This window comes from Thermobia domestica, chromosome 10 (genome assembly GCF_964235325.1).
Source record: "Thermobia domestica chromosome 10, izTheDome1.hap1.1, whole genome shotgun sequence".
NCBI lineage: Eukaryota > Metazoa > Arthropoda > Insecta > Zygentoma > Lepismatidae > Thermobia > Thermobia domestica.
Window position 1 is genome coordinate 168,813,535 of NC_137463.1, and position 25,987 is coordinate 168,839,521.

The following is a 25,987-nucleotide window of genomic DNA, read 5'->3' on the forward strand; positions in this document are numbered from 1 at the left end:
AGAATGAAGATGGGAAACGCGTATTACTAATCCGTACAATCGTCAGTAGTATCGAAGAAGTTAGAAGAAAATGTGATTTCTTCGTGTCGTTTCCTATTTGTTAAAATCTGTACACTGGCGTAGAGAAAAGAACAGAGACAGGGTTTCCAGAAATATCAAGATTTGAAAAGTGGCACTGGAAGGAAAAATTATGAACACACGAGTAAGTTTGGAAACTACACATTGCTTAACTAACTAGCATATAGATGAAATTTGTTTTAGATAGAAACTTACTCTTTTCTTTTAATTTTATATTCTAACAAACGTATTGACTCTTTCATTAGGCTCTCTATCTCATTTGGCTCAATCAAGTAGTCTAAGCAGTCTTCAACGAAGATGGCTTCGCAATGTAAACACTTCAATGGATTTTGGAAGTATGGAATGTTTTACACAAGATTGTCTAGGCTGTGACGAAGTACCATCAACAAATAAACGAACCAAATTGGGTTTGGCTGTGATAATTAGTTTGACTGACGAGAATGAAGTGGACAAGTAAGTGTAATATATATTTATAATCTTATATTAAAAAAAAAAAAAAGTAAGAGAATTTAGAGAGAAGTGGGACTCATACAGTACTGTTTTGTTCGACAATTACAGAGACAAATGTAAGAAATCATGTAATGAGAGAAAAAAAAGAGAAAAGCAAATCTTAAAGTGTTTTCCGTTCGGGAATGTTTCCCATGGGTTTTCATAGTGTTTTTCGTTCGGAAATGTTTCCCATGTGTTTTCACAGTATTTTAACCTTCCTTTACACTCGATTGGTATTGAAACATTGTAAAATTTGAACTTGCCTATTTGAATGTTAAGTTTGATGGTTTGCAGTTCGTCTATGATTAAGTTATAAGTTCTGTTTATTAAGAATTAATATTATTATTTTAATCTAAATTTATAAGTTTTCGACCCTGTGAAATAGAATTGCGAATACAGTAACCACTGAAAGATACGAAAAAAGTGAACAACCGCTAATCTCAATTTTTACTTTAAATTTAATTAAATTTACACTTAAAGAATTTGGTCTTCTACATTTTTCACATGCGAAAAATTAAATTAAGATTGAGTGAGTTCAGGCTACTGGTAAAAGGAAAACTAGATTTTCAAACCTGAAAAGTCACAGCGCTCTCTCATGGCTATTTGGTTGACGTAGATTGATGTACGCGTACCTTCTACTCACACTTATCAGCTAATCCTAGTGGCCTTTTGTTTTTTGCTGTCGATTGTAAGTTATACAAAGAAATATCGTGTTTCCATGACAGATTGCCCTACAAGAAGACATATCACCTCATAGGTTGGTGTGAAATGTGGCACTTAACTTAACAGCAAGAAATGTGACAATATTACCGTTACTCTGAAAAAGTGTCCTGTTCCCTCCACATACCATATTAACGATTTCCTTTAACACATTCTTCTAGTCATAATGATCTTGGTATCATTTTTGAGGCGAAACCTACGTTGTCGCACACACATCCTCAGTAGTGCAGAAATCAATGCGTATGTTGGATATCTTTACCGATTTACTGAACTACTCACCGTGGCATCATTAGCAACATTCTATAGAACTCGAATAGCGCCCAAGATCGAATATTGCTCTCTCATATGATCCATGCGTACAGCTATACGTCTCCCTAGAATTCTGTTCTCAGTTTCTTTGTTGCTATAGTACGCGTCCGTGTTCCCGTACTTTGAGTATTACCTAAGAAGGAACTCTTGCGATATCTTAATATCCAAACTCCGAGAGAACTCAGAAATAACTCTGACCTAAAGTTTCTTCATAAGATAGTTAATAGGAACGTATCGGAAACTACTTCAAGAACTAACGTGTCCCTTCCCGCATAACCCGAATACCTACCTGTTCCATCTTGCCCGCGCTAGGTTGGCAATTGTACAGATGTCTCTTTTTCACAGAATACCGAACTATTATACTCATCTTAACAACTGATGTAGACATTTTTTCGATCTACCCGGTGTTTGACAGAGTAATTAAACGTGTGTTGTCCAAATAATATTTTTGCACTTTGTTGACACTATTGTAGTTTTTGTTGGTGATAGATTATTTTTATCCTTTTTCATTTTCTTTCCTGTTAACATTTCCCTATGTAAAATGGTAAAATTATGCTGTATCTGGGAATTCGTTCAATAAATAAATAAGTATATAATACTATTTTTTTTCTTTTCAGGGAATTGCAGTCCTTTTTCTTTGAACATGTTTGTTTCATAGAAAATATGATAACCAGATTAAAATCTGCTGTGGAAAATGCTTACAATCACAAGGATGTTTTTGTTCACATGCTAATGGAAAGCTGTGAGGAATTACAACAGGTATGTATTTTTATTTCAGTTTCTGTATAGTATAATGAAAACTTACTGGCCGATTGAGGTAGAAAGTTATTTTATTGAGATTCAGATAAAATATTTTATATGAATCAACCTTAAGAAATAGAAAGTTGAAGAGCTGGTCAGAGAAAATCCTTATATCAATTTTAAAGAAACAGTATTGATGCAGTTGGAGAGCTAATTTTTCTAACTCGAATAATACTTATGCTACGCACACCAAGGAAACGCCATCCTACCCTTATTTTTCAGAATGAAATTATTATCCCTACAATGCTCAATATTTTGTCAGTATTCTTAGCTAATTTATATATTTTTTCTCCATATATCTAAATGTGATATATAAGGATATATAAGGAGAAAAAGCTGCTTCTCTATCCAGAAGTTAGTATTTGAAACACAAGTGAGTTAAATTATATGAATACTGTGTTACGGAAGTTTTAAATATAGTGTAAAACAGAAAAAAAATACGCTGAATCACACCAGGCCCGGTCCAATTAGTCTGGCAAACACGAAAGGTTCCAGTTCACGAATTCGTGTCGAACCTAATCCATAAATATTAGAATTTTAACCATTTCTCTATTCAGTTCATCAAATTCATGTTCATCGTCTCGTGAACAATATAGGACATAATCGTGGGACATAAACAGCTGAAATATGAAAGGTAAGGGGACAGAAAACTAGTCATCAGACCAAAGATTTTATGGTTCGTGAATCTAGCTTTATACAGTAAACACCTCTTTCAAGTAGATGCGTGTTTTCTTAATTTTTAAACACAAGAGGAGTAACCTGGGTTATATTTTAATGATACCACAGTAAAAACATTGTAGCTAGTAGTGCTGTGTTTACACCAAAATTTAGATATTTTTCCATATGATAGTTTTCTTGAATTATTTCTTACGGTTGGCCCCTTGCCACTAACTGAACTGTTCCTGTTGAAACTTCAAAAAATAGAATCAGTTGGGAAGCTTCGAAAGAAATCATTGCGTTTCATGAAATACTTTTATTTTTTTGAGAATATTACAGTTAAGTCTGTCAAATTATACGAAAATTATCGAGGAACAGACAACAGATGGAGAGACGAAAACACAAACAAATGTACATTGTGGAAAATGGTAGTAGCATGCTTACGCTTATTTCAGTACACTATCACATAAGGATAGAGTGATTTAGTAGTAAAGCGCTTGCCCCTGATACTAAGTAATCGTGGTTCGTTCCCAAGACTATGAGTTGGCAGTTGACAACATTGTATTCAGTGAGTTTTATCGATGTTCTCCGGTTAATTATATTTATGGGAAAATATCTATTATTCCAGTATTTCCACTGTCCTTTTCTTGCATGTATAATTTTTTCATTAAGCCTTCATGGTATAACTGTGTGACACTAAACTAAAAGGACCCCGTGACGGATTTTGGTAGAAAATGAAATTCGGAACTAATTCGAAAATTAGATGCAGTGAGTTAGGTTTGGGGACAGTTCCTTCGGGAAAAATAGAAATTTCCGGATTGCGAAACGCACCACAGTGAATACTGCAAAAGATTCCAAATTTTATAATGGATATATGGGAAACTGTCTCTCATTGCCAAAATTTTTTAAGTACCTTACTAGCTGAACCTGCGCTCTCTACACAGCGCATCATTTACATATGAGCATGAATCTCCTTGTTATTCCTCACATCTGTACATGTCCCTTTACAGACATAAGTGAAAGACGTCTTGATAAAAATCGGCAAGAGACACCGTAAAGGGGAGATTTTTTCGATTATTTTTTCAATATCTCGCACCGTTTGCAGATTTGAGCCTACTTCCGGTTGGAGTTTTTAATTCATGTATGATCAGTGTTTTCTTCTTGCATGCAATATGTAATAAGCAAATACATTACACACACAATTAGCATGGTGTCCACATTCTGGAAAGTCAGGGAAAATCAGGGATAGTCAGGGAAATGGATTTTAGTCAGGGAAAGTCAGGGAAATCACAAGAAAAGCTTGGAAAGTCAGGGAAAATGCACAAGAAATTGTACGATCAATTACAAACATTACAATTAGAAAGATTTCTTGTATGTTTTGCAGTTGATTCCTGGAGGGACAAACACCATATGTTGATGGAAATGTACAAGTATTTTTGTATTCACCTTCTGATAAGCATCAGAAGGTACTTTCCCGCCTTCCTAGCGGCTCATTTTTTTCTTCCGTTTTTTTTTTTTTGTTTGTTTGTTTTGTTTTGTTTGTTTGCTTTTTACTTGACAGTAGAGTATTTTGAATCTCTTCTTGGTTTCATACATACTTTATTTTCATCTTTTTCTAACACCTGTACTATAGGAATACCAAGTCAATATTTCAGGCTCTTTGGTAGGCTAAGCGAAAAAAATTCAGTTGTTAATATCAGTTGAAATGTTTCGCACGACCTGAGCCCAATAATGAAACATACCAAAACTGAGGGCTTGTCTAGATACTTAATAGATTGTTTCGCATGGCCTGTACCCAATGATGAAAAGCAACAGGATGATTCAAAAGACTTGCACCATAAACTACATCCGTGAACATGTGATTGTGAGTCAATGATGCAGGCATAATGGGCTTGCTTATTCCGTGAGCGCTTGCTTCCCGTAAACAAACTTGGCCTAGCTGTCAGTCCAAAGTCCTTATCAGTTAACTATTCCTTTGAACACAGTGTTTTTTATATAAACAGGGCTCCCACTTGTCCTGTTTTCCTATATTATGGAAATTTGTGACAATTATTATAGGACAAATATATATGTCCTTTATTTTTCAAGTGCAGTTCCAATGATGATTTAAATTGCTACATATTAGCAATATGCTAATTGTGTCTTAGGATTTTTTCTGAGGGACTAGAATATGCATATGCCTTTATGAGCTATACATATTTGCTAATTTAATTGTATTTAAATTTTTCTTGTATAGATCATTAGTTTACAATGCCAAGAAAAACTCGATTTTGCGATCAGTGGCTAAGTGATCAGTCCATATTTATTTTATTATTATTTTTTTAAGGATACAGCAGGTCTACTAAGTTTAAAAAGTAAAAAGATACTCTTATTAATCTAAATCTTGTTTCCGGTTGCCCTTGGAGGTGAAGGGTGACCTTTTCTTACAATACATTTATATTTTTTTCTGTGCTTCAGAGCATAATATTCTATTGTATCTACCTATCTACATAATTTCTAAACCGCAAAAGTTGGACCGCTTTGTAGTTACTAACATTGATATACTTACGAGATAACAGGTGCTGATAGTAAACTGTTACCCCAATTTGATTACCATCACTAATATATGTACGAGCTTTCGAGAACTAACTCACTGTTCTCATCATCAGGCTTAGATGGGAGAATAGGATGGGTGAGGGCAGCACGGACGATGATGTGAACAGTGAGTTAGTTCTTGAAAGCTCGTACATATATTAGTGATGGTAATCAAATTGTGGTAACAGTTTACTATCAGTACCTTTTGTCTGGTAAGTATATCATTGTACGTAATTTCTAATTTCACTTCCAAAAATATTTTAGATGCCTTTCTTTGCATTGCTTCAGAAATTAATATCACTTTCTCTTTTTGCAGGTTTAAGTGGGATGTCAACTCAATAATCTGACCTTATGAGTCATCATAATGGCTAATAAGTCAACTTCTTTTAATGATCAATGGCTTGATGAAAAGTTGTACCCGGAATTTTCATGTTGGATTGGACGTGTACATGGAAATAGTGGATGTGCGTTTTGCAAAGTATGTTCAAAATCATTCAAGCTTAGTAACATGGGACGAAGAGCAGTGTCCTCTCATGCTAAAGGACCTCAACATCTTAAGAACTTGAAAGCTAAACTCATGCAACCTGCTGTCAGTGTGTTTGTGCCTTCCAGTTCAACAGGTCAGTCATCAGGTACAAGTGACTGTAGCCAGGAATCTGATCAAACTGTGTGTAAGCATAAAGATGATCAGCCAGAATCAAGTGAAGGAAGTGGTGAAATCAATAGCAAAAATAAAGAGCGTGGTTTACATTCATACATACAGACCGAAGAAGTTATGAAGGCAGAAATAATATGGACTTTGGAGTTGGTTGCAAAGAAAATATCCTTGAATGCTTGCCAGAACATTAGCCAAACTTTCCAGTTGATGTTTCCTGACAGCTCTATTGCTTCCAAATTTACCCTTGGGAAGACAAAAGCCTCTTATCTAGTAAATCATGGCTTGGCTCCATATTTTAAAGATTGTGTTATGGATAGAGTTAAACAGGCTTCAGATTATGTCATATATTTCGACGAATCTCTGAATAAAGTAGTTCAGAGAGGCCAGATGGACCTAGTCGTAAGATTCTGGGATGTAAATCAACAAAGTTTCTACATCATATCTAAATAGTGTATTTTTGGGACGGGCAAGAGCCGATGATCTTTTGGAGAGATTCAGAGAGGGAATAGGTCTTTCATTAGACAATTTACTGCAGGTTTCCATGGATGGACCAAACGTAAATCTCCTCTTCAGGGAAAAACTAAAGAGTGAAATGTGCCAACGAAATCCCGATGGAAAAAGTTTGATAGACACTGGTGTTTGTGGACTACATGTTTTGCATGGTAGCATGAAAAATGGGCTAAAGGCATCACAGTGGCATTTAGACGAGACTCTTAGGGATATGTATTACCTTTTTAATAACAGCCCAGCTCGCCGGGCGGAATATACTACCATTACAGGATCCACCGATTTCCCAAAAAAGTTCTGTTCTATCAGATGGCTTGAGAATGTGGATTGCTTGGAAAGGGCTGTGAAAATTTATCACAATGTGAAGAAATTCATACAAGATTCTACACTACCTAGTTGTCGGCAACAATCTTCTTTAAAGGAACAGATGAAAGACCCTCTGTTGAAGAGTAAGTTGGCTGGTTATAGAGTTGTTTCAGCAGAATGTGAAACTTTTCTTCGAAGATTTCAGTCTCCAAAGCCACTAATGCCTTTCTTGCACACAGCACTTTTGGACTTAATGCATAGTTTATTGGCTCGATGTGTGAAACCAGAAATATTGCAGCAAGCTGACTCTGCTCAAAAACTGATGTCTTTGGAACTTTCAAATGAGAACCTTCTTCCTTCAGCAATGATTGACACTGGTTTTGCTACGAGGAAAGTATTAAGAGAAACCGTATGTACAGACAAGGAAAAAGCAGAATTCAAACTTGAGTTTCGCAAATTAATCATAGGTTTAGTTCAGAAGTTGCGTGAAAGAAGCCCGCTGAAGTACAGGTTTGTGCGTGGTGTCACTTGTTTTGCCCCAAGTATTATTTTGGAGCAGCCATCTCTAGCAAGAAAGAGAGCGCAGATTGTTCTTGAAGACCTTCACAGTGCAAACAGGATTTCGTCAGATGTGGCTGAACAGGCAAAGAAACAGTTCAGTGTATTGTGTGTTGAAGCACAAGGTTCCTTGAAATCATACTTTTGCGAGTTTACTGCAAGACACGACGATTCTGTAGGATTAGATGAGTTTTACTACAAGATGCTAAAGGATGATGTCAAGTTTGCTAGCCTTTTGAATGTAGTGAAAATTTGCTTGATAATGTCACATGGCAATTCACCGGTTGAAAGTGGTTTCTCCATCAACAAATCACTACTTGTAGAAAATCTTGTAGAACACTCTCTGGTGTCTCAAAGACTTGTGCATGATGCTATCAGCAGTGCTGGGGGTGTAGGTAATATATCCATCACCAGGAGCTTACTACAGTCTGTAAAATGTTCCAGACGAAGGTACCAAGATTATCTGGACAAACAGAAAAGTGTACAGCGCGAAGAAGAAAAGAAAGTTGTAGAAAAGAGAAGGATTAATCAAGAGCTAAAAGATTTAAATGACAAAAGACAAAAGTTGCAGAATAACTTGAAATCAGAAGAAAGTGCTCTTCAAGCAAGAATCGATGAGCTGGAAAAGAAGAAAGGCAGTTTGTAATATGGAACACTTATTAAAAATATAAACTCTTTTATTCCCCACTTTTATGGATAGTTGTGCAATCATAAGTGAGAAATTTTCATGTGAACACATTCTCCATATTGTACAGAAGACGCTTTATTATTATTATTATCATTATTATTTTTTATTTTAAACCATGATATTTTTCAGTTTTATGTCAACATGTGCTAATATAATACATTTTGTAAACTTGTAAATGTACGTTAAAAAATCTTTCTGTATCTTTGTAATCTTGTGTGCATAATGTGTAATAAAATGTAATAATACGACAGTAAATAAGGTGAGAGTTGGCTGGCTATGGGGATGGTGGAGGCCAGAAAAAGTCAGGGAAAAATTGGAAATGCAGTCAGGGAAAATCAGGGAAAGTCAGGGAAATTGAGATGGAATTTTCTGTGGACACCATGATTAGTTATAATGTCAGTGATATATGGTGTTCATTGGGCAAAACACTCCAAACAATAAAGATTCAACTTATGTTAGACTGGGGAAATGGTTATCCTTTGTTTTTCATTCTAATTTGGCCATGAAACAAACGTCTGGAATGTATAATGCGTAGGATGTAATGCTTTACCTTTTTATTTTTAAATTTCAACACTTGCAGTATACCCATAAAAATCTAATAAAGAAATAATGGCCATGTTTTTTAAATATTCAATTAGAACTGGACAATCTACGCAAAATTTGCAATCGATCAGTGAAAAAGCGTTCTTTCTAGAGCCTGTCGTTTCCGAGATCTCATTGTCGAAAGGACTGGCCACGAACATACAAACGTTCACAAACGTATAGTTTAAAAGTACTCCAAAGATGGTAGCACAATTAAACTGCATTGAATTTGGAGAAGGCTTATTGAAATACAAAGGCTTTGAAAAATAGTTTTGGAACATAAACTGTATATAAAAAAAGTGTATTTAAATAATTTATTTAAAATACACACACTTTAAAATATTGTCTGTGTTAAACGTGAAATCACAAATAACCGTAAATCTAAAGATGTGAAATCCAAAGTTAGAGGTTGGAGTACGATATACCGATATATAGGAATGTCTTCTGCAAATAATAGTTGCAAACCAGAATGAGACATTTCTTGTCTGCGCACAAATAACATTGTAAAAAGGCATATCAAGCCACTTTCTACCAGACAAACGATCATTGCCGATTTTTGCAGGTGTCTTATGTTCATGCAAAGTGACTAATTCCAACATATGATGTACAGTAATATCCTTTGCAAATAACAGTTGCAAACCAGAAAGGGTGAATGTTTAATATTTTTTCTTTACGCTTACACAACTTTGCGAGAAAATAAATATAACTGCACTTTATGATGCATGAAATCACTCACTGGTGACTTTTCCTAACAACTTCTGGTTCGTGCCAGGAATCTGCTACTGCGTGTGATATATACTATTGTTATACTACGTATGATATATACTAACGTTTACTGCAAATGCTGCTGACTTTGAAAGTGACAAAAGGTGTCGGAATTTAACGTCGAGATTCTTTCAGTTATACCGTTTAATTGATGAAGCCGCATTCTTTCCAGAGGTAGAAGTAAGTTATGTAATGGAAATGGAAACCTAAATTTTCCTGTGAAATGACCAAACTGAAATGGTAAGATAGCAGATATTAACGTTGCAGTTTCACATAAGGAAAGAATTGTTTCTTTTTTGTATACCTCAGAACTTTATTAAACAAAGGGTCTGCATTCACTGTCTGTTCATTGGGCATGGACATGAGCGTGCACAAAGTAGAAATTGTGAATCTAAGAGGAAAAATCTGAACAGCACTGAGTCAAAATAATGTAATTTTATTCAAAGGAACTGGGAATACACAACAGGACAAAGCAAATATTGCATTTCTGATTTCCAACTTTAAATCCTATAATCAATGCTGCGTCATCACCCTCACTCGAATCCTATTTATCTCAAATATAAGTGTGTAATTAATAAGTCACAATTGATGAAAAAAAAAAAAAAATGCCAAATAATAAAAAGGAATTGTAGAACTGACGAAATTACAGTGTGCATGTCTGATTTGGCCGTAATATCCTAAGCAAGGACAGATTCGTTACCTTAATTGCTTTCGTTGGTGTTAATGAAAAAAGATTTGAGTAAGGGCAGGAAAAGAAAATAACTTATAGCTATCAATTGCGAAATACCGAAGTACAGAGGCAGCATGAGAACAGCACCAAAAACATTATTTTTTGCAATGTTATCTGCACTCAAACGAGAACTGTTACCATTCTGGTTCGTAAATATTATTTGCAGTGGACATTATTGTATATCAACGTTGCAATTAGAACATAAGATACCTAAAATAAAGAATTGACAATGAGGGGTTAGTTTCATTAAAGGTGTCGCGATTTGTACTTTTACAATGTCACTTGTGCGCAAACGAGAACGGTGGATTTTTTTTTTTTCCGAAGCTGTTGTCCCTAAACCTAAATGACTGCACCTAATTTTTGAATTAATTCCAAATTTCATTTTCCACCAAAACACATCAATTGGCTTCGTTGGTTTCAAACTTGTTGAAAATGCGAAGGCATAAAAAAAATCCATGATAAGCCTTTTGTGGAAGTTTGTGTTCCACATAATTCAAAAACAAGGTATTGTATTGCGTAATTTTCTTAATATTTAGTATATGATTATTTATTGTAGTTTACGATAGACTTATGGTAGAGAATTATTATGTATTAATGTAATAGCGAAATTGTTGCTTCTAATACACCGATATATCTATATCAATCATATATGTATATAGACAAACTGATATTATGATTCCGAAATAATTATTTTTTGTTTGGTTTATTTTTTAGTCTCTGGTGGACTTATTTTCATGTACTCGTCTGCAGTTGCCAATGTGGCTTGGTTTAATATCCCAATCCAATCAGCAACCTACTTTAGCATTGAATTTTTTGAACGATCTTGGCTATATACTTGCCAATCTTGATACTAAGAACACGAACTTGTAAGTATATAAAGGCTATACTTGTTTATTATAAAAGTAATGATATTGTTGGTACGAACATACGTAAAAGGATGTTGTTAGAAGTTATGTATATTCAAGAACATAGTTTAATCGTATTTTAAAATCGAACTCACTTCTATACTGCTGAGTATGTGGGTAAGATGTGAAATAAAGGTTAAAAAGAAATGAGGAACAACTGGCTGAGAATTCTTTAAATAAAATAATTGTTATACATTTTTATACGTAGAAGATTCTTCTTCACTGCAAATGAGTAAGAACATAAAGAGTAAATATTGTTACATGTGTGGTGCACCGTGGTATTTTTCCACGGTATTTCGCAAGCTTATTGTTCATTTGTTCTTGTAATCTAACTCTTCGGATTTACTTTCTAAACCACTTAATTAGTGCTTCTTTTGCGTTCGATAAAGAGGATAACTTCAGCACTTTAGGTTGAAATTCTAGATTTGTATCTCCCCCTTTTTTCTTACAACTGTGCACTGAACAATTATGATGAAGTGTACGCCATTAACATGAATTACACGGCTCAGAAATAATCAGAGGCTTGGAGTACACGAATAATGAAACAGTGAGGCTTTGCAAATAAAGCAATGGATGGAAAACAAATTACATATTAACAAATAATAAAAACAGCATTCGACATTAGAAGGGAGAAAGTGTATTTCTTTAGATAGGAAAAGGAAAAAGTAGAAAGGAAGAAAGTAACTGTGAAGTATCAATTTGAGTGTCATTGGATTTCAAAATCGTGTAGAAGTGCAGTGAGATTTAAAAAAATAAAATAAAATAAAAATAAAACTGGTTCGGTGAACTAGTAAGCCGTGTTTGTTTATGTCGCAAGCATTTTATAAATTTAGACTTATACAAAGAGCCTAGGAGTCTTACGAAACACCGGCCGTTTGGAAAATAATGAAAATAATTCTGAATCAACCTAGTCCACTTTAACTTCTTTGTAATAAGTTTAATATATTTTAGCCTGTTTGTCAAGATCCACCACGTGTCACAAAAGAATTGGCGAGATAACCAGGCTCTGTAAACTGGCTGAAAGAATACACCTGATTAGGAATTGGCGTCAATTATTGTTTATTACGAAGACGAATCCCAAAAATAGGTTACGAAGCTGAGAAAAAGTGTATTAACAAGAGAGAGACAATACAAACAGGAAATAGAAGTGATCAATTTTGCACATAATCATTAAATAGATTCAGTCTTTTATCAGAACACAGGACCAACTTCTGGCTTGGTAAATATCACGTTCCTTCCCATTCAGCTAGTTCTTAGCAGTTGTTTTCCAGGGTGAATTGATTTAAATCAAGATTTAAGTCACCTGATTTTTAAAATAAAAGTCGTTGATGTATACAATATTCGGAAATAAATTAATTTTTAAAGTGAAAATAAGTGAAATCCGATTTCTGTTCTGTTATTTCGATTATATATATATATATATATATATATATATATATATATATATATATATATATATATATATATATATTCCCAAAGTAAAGTCCGGGTAGGAAAATTTTTGTCCACGAGCTTCCACGTCGAAAATGGCCTGAAACAAGGAGATGCGTTGTCGCCATTATTATTTAACTTTGTTCTGGAATACGCCATAAGGAAAATCAAAGATAGCAACCAGGGCCTAGAGTTGAACGGCATTCACCAGGTTATGGCATATGCTGATGATGTAAATTTAATAGGGGATGATAGGAGAACAGTAGAAATAAATGCAGAGATATTATTAAACGCTTGCAGGGACATGGGTTTAGAAGTAAATGCAGAGAAAACTAAATACATGGAAGTGCGTCGGGACCGTAATACGGCAAATTGTGGAGGCGTTAAAATATTAAAAAATACTTTTGATAAAGTGGATACTTTCAAATATTTAGGATCAATATTAACAGATGAAAATCATATTCACGAAGAAATTAAATGTCGACTAAAAGCAGGGAATTCGTGTTACTATTCGGTTCAAAATCTCTTGTCGTCGCGAATTCTGTCGAGGAATTTGAAGCTTAAAATATATAAAACGATAATCATGCCTGTTGTTCTGTATGGTTGCGAAACATGGTCGCTTACTCTGAGGGAAGAACATAGACTGAAAGTATTTGAGAACAGGATCCTGAGAAGAATATTCGGACCCAAGAGGAACGAGAATGGGGAATGGCGGAAGCTTCATAACGAGGAACTACATAGTTTATACGGTTTACCCAACATTGTTAGGGTCGTCAAGTCTAGGAGGCTTAGGTGGGCAGGTCATGTAGCTAGAATGGAAGAAAGTAGAAACGCTTTCAAAGTCTTGACTGGTAGACCCATAGGAAAACGACCATTAGGAAGACCTAGGCGCAGATGGGAGGATAATATTAAGATGGATCTCGCAGAGATAGGAATACAAAGTAGAAACTGGATCCAATTAGCTAAGGATAGAAGTCAGTGGAGAGCTTTTGTGAACGCGGTACTGAACCTCCGGGTTCCATAGGCCATAGAGTTAGTTAGTTAGTTTTATATATATATATATATATATATATATATATATATAACAATAATCAGAATAACAAAATATATATGTATAGCACAGTATAAAAACGAGTGTTTCACGCAGAAGATGATTAGGGAAAATCCTGTTTCGAAAGGGTAACAGGGCAATCCTGCTTTCTTCTCTTCGTAACATAGGGTTTGTAAATCGTAGACTATTCCATCGGAGAAATCACCATCGACATTTAAGACGAAAATTCTTTTGTGTGTGCGTTGTTCGTTTGCTCCCAGATAATATGGGCGTATTTAGGCGGATCCGATTCCCTCCCTGAAACTTGAAAATTTGTGCATTTTACATAACTTTAGGCAAACTTGTGTTTTATATGTATTAAATCACTGGAGAAAAAAAGTCACTTTGGACTAGGTTTTGTGTCTCTCCCCTTGACTTGCATAAGGGTTACGTAAGTTAAGGTGTGTGTATGAAGTAATGGTGTTCGAGCCCTCTTGAACCTAATTAGTGCCCCCTCCCCCTAAACCTACGAGGGCTAGTCAAGAAAGACTTGGACTGATTTTTTTTCTAGGCAATTTATTATTACTCAGCAACAGGCACATGATCCTTTTCAAAGTAGTCCCCGCCCATTTGAATGCACTTTTTCATTCGAGTCTTCCAGTCCTCAAACACGTGTCGCAGGCCATTCTTTGAGAGGTCCTTTAAAACCGCCTCCGATGCCTTCAGAACCTCGGAATTATCGGAGAAGCGGCGTCCACGCAGTCTGGATTTTAGGGCAGGGAATAGAAAAAAGTCGCACGGTGCGGTAGCCGTCTCCACCATCCTCAAACCTTTGCAACAGCTCCCTGCAAGTCTCCACTCGAACGGCCTTCTGCTCTGGTGTCAGGAGTCGCGGAATCCATCGCGCACACACTCGGCTCATGTGGAGGTGGTCATGCAAAATTTTGAAGGCACTGCCATGAGATATGCGTAGTGCGGCTGCCAGATCGTCGATACTGATGCGGCGATCTTCTCTAACAATGACTGCTGCCGTGTTAATGTTCACCTCAGTAACAGCTGACGCTGATACACCTGGTCCACCAGCTTTCGTGATTGTCATTCGGCCCTCTTTAAACTCTTTGAACCACCAGAACACGGTACTTCGTGGCAGAGCGTCATCTTTGTAGGCTGCTCTCAACATTCCTAGAGTTTCTGTTGCACTTTTCCCCAGGCGATAGCAGAACCGTATAGCTGCAAATTGTTCATCTCGTAATGACTCCATTTCTTCTACAGGCGACTTCTAGAGGCGGCGCAGAACATCACCTGCAATAAAAAGTCGTGGTTACCAAACATGCAATGATTCCTTAACAACATTTTATATATATGCACAGCAAGACCCACCCTACTTGTATGCCAAACTATGAAGCTCCAGCGTTAACAGAACTGCCGAGAAAAAAATCAGTCCAAGTCTTTCTTGACTTGCCCTCGTATTAGTGTCCGCTGACTGTAAAATCTGAATTCAACACTGCTAGAGACATATAGTTTAATGTAGATTTCTATCCACTTTAGTACCGACCGTGATTCGAACTCGGAACCCTCTTACTACAAGGCAGTGAGCTTAACCATTGTTCCACCGGGCAAATCATCATTCGACATTTAGGACGAAAATTCTTGTATACGCCTGTTCCCAGATAATAGGAGCGTATTAGGGGGGGGATCCGATCCTCTCTCCGAAACTTAAAAATTTTGTACAATTACAGAACTTCAGGCGAAATTTACATATTTTAAATGTATTTTTGGCCGCAAGGTAGTTCTGAATAGCCCGATTTATATATATATATATATATATATATATATATATATATATATATATATATATATATATATATGTCCCTGCCAAATATCAGTAACTTTTGTTGAAAGAAAAGATACTATGTTGATAAACGTTGCTGTACTTATTCCTTAATGCTTAAGAAAATTGTTTGGGATTGGGATTTAATTCAAAATTCAATCCCAATACTTTCACTTAAGTGGCATTAATTAACATTGAATACTAATTCCTATTTTTTTCTTCAGTTCTCGACTTGTATTACGCGATGAAAAAGACGTATTTAAATAAAAAATAATCAATAATTTCTTTTTTAAGTCATGATTTTTTTCCGCTGTGCTCTTTTCACATTAGAGTCTGAAGCGAACCTTGTTGCAGAGAAGTGCTTCTTCAATGTCGGAAAAAGGAAGTAGTCACTTGGAGCCAAATCTGGGCTATAAGGGGTGACTTCATACTTTCCAATTGAACTATTAAAGCAATGCTTGAGTTTGCCGGGTAGTATGGGGCATAGTATTATCATGGAGAAGGATGATATCTTCACTCAACATGCAATGACGTTTTCGTCGGATGGCTTCACGTAACCTGATCAAATTGCACAATTAACAATTGTTACCAAATGGCCACGCTCCAGATACTCGATAAGATTCCATAGCTCAATCCCAGCTCTGAGCAATTACACGGACAGTTACCCTTCGATCATTTTAAATAATTTCTTCCACTCGTGCCTTCTTAATGTCCGTCTTTGCAGAACTTGGACGACCGCTTGCTGTCTTATTGCGGTTTTCCACCCGCTTGAGAAACACACCATTTCGCCACATGTCTGTTCATTACTTCTTTACCATACATTTCCATTATCTGACTGTAAATGTCCGATGGTGACACATTCTTTGCCCACAAGAAACGAATTACGGCTCACAATTCCAAACGAGAGCGTTTTTTTAAACGTCTTCCCATTTTACTCGCTCTGACGCGTCTGCGAACTCAGAATATCTGTTCGACATTGAGATTTTGCAAGCTTGATTTTTTTGTTAAATGTTGACTTCCGAACAGTGAGAGCCCGGACACTCTTGCTCTCAACGAAATGCTTCTTTCGGACACAGCATTGGTGATAGCAAAATCACATAGTTGCAATTCGTTTCGAGGAAACCAGTTTTTAATTGTTCCTACAGTGGTTCAATCCTATAAACACCATTTCTGACATCTACGATTTTTCCTGTAAGGAACTCATATTTAGATGTCCACAATCGACCCTTTGGTATAGCAACAGTTCTGTACTTGCCACTATTTTCTCTGCCGCTCGTTTTGCTCCTCTGTGTGCTTGGTTTCTCTCTGAACGTATTTTCTCTTCTCTCATACAAATGGAGCACATAATGTTAGATCCGTAACCCTTAAGTCTTTTCCTGCAAGTTCAGTACAAATAACATGTATAGGACGAAGAATTTGACAAATAAATAAATAACCATGACTGCTTTTTTCTCAAATTGTCCTCTACTGTTTTCAGAGATACTCCTATGCTCCTCAGCTGAATCAAAGGTACAGGAAAGTTGACGAGTAAAATAACCGCCATTCTTGAAAATTCTTTGTGTGTATGAGTTTCTTTATTCACATTATAGGTATCTTTAAAAAAAAAAAAAAAAAAAAAAAAAAAAAAAAAAAAAGATTGGTTTTAGATCAGTTGCATGGTGTACAGTGAGAATACGAAGGGAACAGTTATAGGTATGAATAAATGAGTAGATAAAAAAAGTAAACAGTCCCTAACATCAATTAACTATTAATTCTTCTAAATTTGAAAGTCTACATTTGCTTGAATGTACCAGAAACCACATTATATATCAAGAATTTTGAAGAATAATAGTCGTCTGTTTTAAAGGCGATTGATCTCATCCTTCAACTATTCTGAACCTACAAATAAGTATAAGATTTCTTCATGTATTTTGTGATGTTACATTTTCAGTAAGTAACTCCGACATACCAAGGAACTCAAGGGTATCTATGGAAATTGTATAGGACAATTTTTAACAAGACGAAATCACTGTTAAATTTTCTTCTTCTTTCTTTCTTTCTTGTTTAATTATTTAACAACATACTTCAGCTTCTGCTGATAAATCATTATTGGAACTTTCCTTCTTTTTATCTTTCATATTTTATTTTCAGTTTTGTGAGTACGCTTATAACTGCTGTGTTAACACATCATCTTGGATGGGTACCTACTGTTTTACCAGGTACATCCTTCCTTTGTCCGTGCGAGAAAAAGAAATGCCAACTGCAGTCGGTAAGTAATTTTCTTTTTTATCTGAACCTAATTTGTCAAATATTCTTAAATGTTTCGATATATACACTATGTGATCAAAAGTATCCGGACACCCCCCAAAACATACGTTTTTCGTATTAGGTGCATTGTGCTGCCACCTACTTCAGGTACTCATTGTCAGCGACCTCAGTAGTCATTAGACATCGTAAGAAAGCAGAATGGGGCGCTCCGCGGAACTCACGGACTTCGAACATGGTCAGGTGATTGGGTGTCACTTCTGTCAGAAGTCTGTACGCGAGATTTCCACACTCCTAAACATCCCTTGGTCCACTGTGTCTGATGTGATAGTGAAGTGAAAACGTGAAGGGACACGTACCTCGTCTGTTAACTGACAGAGACCGCCGACAGTTGAAGAGGGTCGTAAAATGTAATAGGCAGACATCTATCCAGACCATCACACAGGAATTCCAAACTGCATCAGGATCCACTCCAAGTACTATGGCAGTTAGGCGTGAGATGAGAAAACTTGGATTTCATGGTCGAGCAGCTGCTCATAAGCCACACATCACGCAGGTAAATGTCAAACGACGCCTCGCTTGGTGTAAAGAGCGTAAATTTTGGACGATTGAACAGTGGAAAAACGTTGTGTGGAGTGTCGAATCACGGTACACAATGTGGCGATTCGATGGCAGGGTGTGGGTATGGCAAATACCCGGTAAACGTCATCTGTCAGCGTGTGTAGTACCAACAGTACAATTCGGAGGTTGTGGGGTTACGGTGTGGCCGTGTTTTTCTTGGAGGGGGCTTGCACCCCTTGTTGTTTTGCGTGACAATCTCACAGCGCAGGCATACATTGATGTTTTAAGCACCTTCTTGCTTCCTACTGTTGAAGAGCAATTCGGGAATGGCGATTGCATCTTTCAACACGATCGAGCATCTTTTCAAACTGCATGGCCTGTGGCGGAGTGGTTACACGACTATAACATCCCTATAATGGACTGGCTTGCACAGAGTCCTGACTTGAATCCTATAGAACATCTTTGGGATGTTTTGGAACGCGGACTTCGTGCCAGGCCTCACCGACCTACATCGATACCTCTCCTCAATTCAGCACTCCGTGAAGAATGGACTGCCATTCCCCAAGAAACCTTCCAGCACCTGATTGAAAGTATGCCTGCGAGAGTGGAAGCTGTCATTAAGGCTAAGGGTGAGCCAACACCATATTGAATTCCAGCAGTACCGATGGAGGGCGCCATGAACTTGTAAGTCATTTTCAGCCAGGTGTCCGGATACTTTTAACCATATATATATATATATATATATATATATATATATTGTAAAATTCTCCCACTTAGATGGATTAACAAACAAGAATAAGCATAACAGCGGGAAAAATATTACTGATAAAAAAGGCCCAGAGTGAAATAATTTAATGTAACACAATCTTTTTGAGGGGGATGTAAAAGGTCAGTAGTTAATTTTAGTTTATAATATATACCGTATAGCGTGCATTAGCAGATAAACGAATTATTACTGAGGAATGTGTGTATATGGACGTGTATTACAAAATATAATGTTTGTGCGATAATTTTCATCTCCGGTTGTATTTTCATCTTACTGGTTGTATTAAAAGTGAAAGTAATCTAATGATTGACATTAGTATTATTAAATACTGAAAATGTAAACAGAACTAAGCAATTATGACTTTCTCATTTTGGGGAAAATGTCATCAATATTTACCTGCCTTGTGATCCTGCGGACACGAGTGTCTGAGCAAAATTTGCTTGTAGCTTCCGAGTCACTTGAAGGGATCAATTAAAGATATATTTGTATCAATGAAAAGTATTTTCTGTCCTATTTCCTTATGAGCTGATGATAATTCCTGTCTGTTATGATGTTTCTAAAGCGTTTGGAGTAAAACGAAACTTTCGTGTCCGTATCTGAGATTGTAAAAGGAAAAATCTCTCCCACAATAATAACATGTTTTGTCGGAACAAAAAAATTTGTTCGTATTATGAAGGTGTCCGTGAAGGAATGTTTCACTGTATTAACAAAAATATGAAAGTAAAAAATCTGTACTCACTGAAGGATCCAAATGTTAAACGGCGTACTGACGCTATGTTTCAGTGAATAGAAATAATAACAGTAAATATTTGTATTCACTGAAGGATCTAAATATTAAAACGACATTGTTTCAGTGACTTGTCGTCTTTATTATGCGGTGTTTTTTTTAGGCAGAAATTATGCTGCTAGTAGAACTGCATTTTTTGTCAGTATCCTCTAATTTACAGAACTTTATGCGCCTGCCAGGATTAGCTTCATTAAGACATTGAAGTAGCATATACCTGTAATTTCTAGGCCTTACCTTTTGTAGACTTTTTTTTTCTGAGTATTTGAATTTCACTGGATAATTCAGGAGTTGATTTTGCAATGACTGAACAAAGGTTTACAATAACGAAGTTTATATTATTTTTTCCGTTACGACATACGTATTGCGATTTATCTGATTGAGGAAGATCCACTACTGACCGACTGTATTTCATATCTTTTATTCAGGTTACTAGTAGCTCGTCAAGATGAAAATGAGGATGTTTGGAAAGCAATTAAAACATTTCTGTAACTGATGCTCTTGGTTCTACCATTTCTGAAGAAGAAAACTCATTTCTGTAGGCACAGTACACAAAGTGATTTTAAAAGTATTAAAAAACAGCACAAAGCTGACTTGAACATAACACTTCATACTGCTGTTTCCCGTTAAGTAGTAATCAGTGAAGAATTAATTGCTAGTGTCAAGCGACGTACGGACCACCTGGTACTATAGTTGTACACTTCATATTTATTGTTAGTAGATAAATGAAAACTACGAGAGCCACTCCATATATTTTGCAATACGCAGAAACTCTCTAAGAGAGAAAGCCATGCCTTATTTTCTCGTTACAGTGAGACATTGATGATTGAAGACAAGAGAAAGATCAGCGCGCGATCTCTGATTTTTGTGTAGGTCTGACATTCCTGGTCAAAAGTGTCAAAAGTGTGGACAGTCTCGTTGTGGCACTGGAACTGTCACGAGAAGCATTTTGAGCCATGATTTACTACGATTTTCGCGTTGAGCGAAGAGGGAACCACTGTTACGAGAGGTTGAGGTCAGCGTTTGATTATATCACTCCAACATGTACGACACTGCACATGTACTTTTAAAGGGTCGGAATTCGTTGCGAGACGAAGCCTGTAAAGAAAGACCTCCGTATTTAACAATGCCGGAGTAGTGGCTGTTGTGCAAAACATGATCTCCAAAGATCCAAGATCTATGCAGTGATAGAGGAAACTTCAGTCATTGGATCCTCGTTATGCACACAATTTTACTGCAACTGAAAAATGTAGTTTCTCGGTGGATATCCCGTCAATAACCAGTCTTCCACAAAGCAGAATGAGTCAGAATTCCTCGTAAAACCTTGGATGTGTTAAACCAAGGTGGACACCAGATTATTTCTAAAATTAATATGGGTGATGAAACATACATACTATTTTATGACCACCCCATTTGCCAAGAAAGCCGTGTATGGATCCATTAACAGAACAAAAGTTTGTTCAAGAAACGTATAGTCTAGGGTGTCTCATAAAATAACAATGTCTTAAAAGTATTGCGCCCTAGGGTTTTTCTGATTCCTTTCCGTGTGAAATGAAAATATATGAAATTTGAAGTCTTATGTTAACGTTTGAGTTTGCCCCTAGGGGCTTAAACTTTTATTTTTTTAAAAAAGAAATACGCAATTTTTGAGTTTGTCGATTTTTGTTTTCAATACTTATCTAGGACTGGGATTACTTTTTTATGTTCTTAAGTGTTAAAAGCAGAATAAATTTGGACATAAAAATATTTACATCAAATAGAATAGCAGTAAAATGTACTTACTAATTAATAAAAATGGAATTAAATAACTCCAAATACACACAATTAAACTTTATTATTACACTGATTATAAATATATTATTGTTGACAGCGCAAAACTTAATAATAAAAAAAAATCGTATTTATAAAGAAATATATATCTATATATACACTCAAGTGGCCCATAGAAATATTTCCTTTCACAAATGTAGCTAAACGTTTAAGTTCATTAACAGTTCAATGTAATAGCCTACATATTTTAAAGTATACAAAAATTCTAATATACATGTGTTCAACTTAATGTACTATTATTACTTGTGCAAATTAGTTACATATTAATATGAAACATGGCATACTATTCAAAATCTCACAAATGTTTTAAACGTGATTTAGTGAATGTCGGTGCTGATTTTCTAGACAGTTCATCAGATTGTAGCAAATATTGCCTCTGTTCTACATTGTTTGTGATTTTCTGGGGAAAATCCTGTACCAATTTGACTGCACGTTCTGCAAGATCACTTACAACATTTAAATTTCTTACAAACTATTTCATTTCATTGTAGTGGAGATCCTCTTTCCAAGCCGATGGACATTCTTTTCAGCTAGGATCCATTCTGTTCAAATACTTCGAAAACTAGCCATGAACTGGGGACTACTAAGTAAAACGTTTTGTTCCCGAATTTAGAATTGCGAACACAGGGACGCCGATTGGTAACGTTTTTGCTTCACTTTTGAATTAAAGCAATGAGAATGCGATACTTTTCTTTCCAGTTTTAGAAGTTTTCTCTGAGAAGAGCGAAAACGGTACTGTATCCTCTGTCAAATACCACAAGTGTCGTTTGAAGGCTGTCAAAGCAGACTGAACAACCTCAGGATCAAACAGTACCAAAGCTCAGTGTCATTCACAGGAGCATCTGCAGCTTTTGGAACTTTCAACCAGCATTTTATGCAAATAAGGCCATTGGAAAGACAATTCCTGCTCACTAAATGCGTACATTTTTGCCGCATAAATTACTGTGAACATCCATCTTTCTTTATGGAAAGCTCCAGGCTTTTGCCAATGAATTTCTCGAGGTGAAATTTCACCTAATACTGTAAGTAACACTTCCGCACATTATTTATAGTCTTCACGAGAAGGAAGCTCTTTCTCTTAGCTCAAAACTTATTTTAAGAATGCAACAATCTCCTGCTTTAAAGATTTTAGCTTTTTATCACTAAATTCAATCGTTTTCAAACTGTCTACATTTTTTTTTAAATAGTTTTCCACTGTGTGTGAAATTATTTAAAATCTAAGTTATCTGTACTCACAGACTGTCCGAAAACACACTTCTACACTGATGACTTGATCAACTCAAACACATGGTGTCAACAAGCGAAGTAGAATAATTGCTTTTCCAACAGTGTTTCTGCTCGTGCGCATGCATTATTTGATACAGTTGTGTCAAAGGAAGGACCAATTATATTTTCTGATATGCTCCATTCTTGAGTCAATTTTAAAACATTGTCTGCGTGCACTTTACCAGTTCCGTCAGGTATATTTGGAGCCCCTAACAGTTTTCCCTACTTATAATCGGGTATCCCTGAAATTAAGATCGCTAGTCTCTTTCTTCAGATTCTTCATTTAGACATTTTAATACTTTGCCATCCCAGCGAAGCACACTGTGTTTAGGAGGTTTAAAATTTTCTCGAAAGTTACTAACAGTCTCAAAGCGGAGCGTGTTGCTAGTTCTTCTAACTGTCTCTCTACTTAATCGAAAGTCATCAAGGCTGCAGCAGTTCTTTGGTTTAGCGAAAGCCCAAGGCGATCAACTAATGAGAGATTTTTGGGCTTTGAAGGGGTTTTTCGGTACTTTAATAGTAACTTCTTTAGGTTTATGAAAAGATGTTGAGGGCAAGGAAAAGTCTGGGTCATGATTAGATTAATAGTCCGTTTCACAATACATTCGGTTCTTCAACGTCACCTTCATTTCCACTGTGATGGTGTAAAACGGCTTCTTGTTGATATTTCAATTTTCTTTTCAATGCTGACTTATTTCGTTTAATTTTATTCACTACTTCCTTTTGTATACAATTTATCTTCAGTCCCAATATGCACACTTTTACCTTCCCTTAATGCGTTTAGAAACTGTAGGTCCTCGGATTTCTGCTGATTATTCCTAAGTTTATCACTTTTAATTATTTCTTCTGCCTTATAATCCGCGATTAAAAGTGTGTCAAGAAAGTCATTTTTCTTATCCAGGTTAGAGCTTGAACTCTTAGGTATTTGCAGAGATCTGTACTGATCGAAAAGAGCAACCACCTTACATTTGACTTTATCTTTTCGTTAAGTGGGTATTCCCGCTTTTAGCCACTGCTCTGAAATTGGTTCAACAATTATATTGGCAATCGCCCCATTGCCACTCACGTGTTTACCCTTTTAGAAATAATTTTCATTTGTTGCAATTCGAGATAAAGGTAGTTTTTCCACCACACTTGCAAGAAGCCACACAGTTGATTCAGAAGCAGTTTGGTTTATCACTAGAGTTCACGGTAAAACACGGAAAATATGCAGTTCACTAACTATATTAAATTCTAAGAAGAGCACAGTCCACCCTGCTCGTCTTCTCAACACACACTATTTCAGTTTAGTTGATTTCCTTTACTTGATTACAATACTAACAAGTGATTAATAAGTTCTAACACGCTTGTTTTGGCCTAAACTTTAGGGCTACATTAAGAAAAAAATTGGCTACTTATCAATGAATCCTCCCTTGAAAAATTTAAAGATTTTGAAGTTTCGGAACTCGCAAGCTGGTTCCTTCCTCAGTGGCAAGGTAAAAAGGATTAAAACGGAAAGGAGGTAAAAGGAGTAAAACCAGGAATACATACCACTATATAAAAGTAACGTACAAAAAAAAGCAAAGTGAAAAAAGAATGAACTGAATAAAAAAGAACGTGGTGTCTATGTTAGACCACTATTGCCAGATCCAAAGTATACATCAAAGGAAGGTACCCAAGCTCGATCAATGTTGCCAGTATCTAGGTTCAATGCACGTTTGTATTTATGAATAAAGAACGATTCTTTAATTTCCCGTTGTTTTTTATTATTATTATTATTATTATTATTATTATTATTATTATTATTATTATTATTTTGCTGAACCTATTACCGTAACCTGTTTTATATTATGTAAATGTTGTTTTAGATGAAGCGCCAAACCCGACATGCCTTCTTCTTGTGACTTATTTGATTGTCTAACATGTTCCTTCACACGCGTGTTAATATTACGTTTAGTTTGGCAAATGTATGAGGAATCAGCTTTTTTTGTACGTTACTTTTATATAGTGGTATGTATTCCTGGTTTTACTCCTTTTACCTCCTTTCCGTTTTAATCCTTTTTACCTTGCCACTGAGGAAGGAACCAGCTTGAGAGTTCCGAAACGTCAAAATCTTTAAATTTTTCAGGGGAGGATTCATTGGTAAGTAGCCAATTTTTTGTTAATTTTGAATATCCCCCCATGTGCCCATGTAATTATAATTTAGGGCTACATGTCCACTCTTGTCGATCCATATCAGATACAATACTGATCTCAAAGTACAAAATAATATTATAATGCATATTTTATGTTTATAAAAACTTTTAAAATAATCCAAATTGCATCTTTTGGCTATTTTTTCTAAACTTTGGACCCTTAGGTGCAAATTCAAACATTAACATAGAAACTTCAAATTTCATATATTTTCATTTCACACCAAAATGAATCAGAAAAACACCGGGGAGCAACTGTTTCAAAATATTACTATTTTTTGAGACACCCTAGTATAGTCCTCCCATATTGCATAACGTTTGGAGTGATCCTCGTAGTAACGAACACGACCAAATCATTGTAAGAAAATCAGGTACAATCTCGTATATCACCAACATTTTGTGTGTATTGTTTATTCTTTTATTATAATCTCTACCAGTATTATACCCTGAGAAACAAATTACTTATCAAAAAAATTGTACGAGAACTTGAACACAAAGTAATTGAATGAAAATATACTATTAGCTTATATCGGTGTTCGCTGCGTAATGGATGTTAAGCCCAAAATGGGCTCATTTTAGGCATGTTGGAAATATAAAGATCTACTGCAGGATGAAGATAATTAAGTACAATTCCACTCCTGAAACTTGTAGCAGTAAATTTCCGGAGACGTGAAGCAAAACACAAACATGTTAGTGTAAAAAAGGTTATGCCCTGAGAATTTGCTCAAGAAGGCGTTTGACTTCGT

General features: G+C 35.8%; 1 protein-coding gene across 2 annotated transcripts in view; it reads left to right on the forward strand.

The window, feature by feature from the left end:
• Positions 1 to 25,987, forward strand: part of LOC145662827 (folliculin-interacting protein 2) — a 105,808-nt gene that overhangs the window by 50,179 nt on the left and 29,642 nt on the right. For both annotated transcript variants that reach the window (XM_081728724.1, XM_081728725.1), the window contains exons 6-9: positions 324 to 531; positions 2,214 to 2,355; positions 11,137 to 11,288; positions 17,750 to 17,867. In XM_081728724.1, the coding sequence (XP_081584850.1) occupies positions 324 to 531; positions 2,214 to 2,355; positions 11,137 to 11,288; positions 17,750 to 17,867 (620 nt within the window). The remainder of the gene's footprint in view (positions 1 to 323; positions 532 to 2,213; positions 2,356 to 11,136; positions 11,289 to 17,749; positions 17,868 to 25,987) is intronic.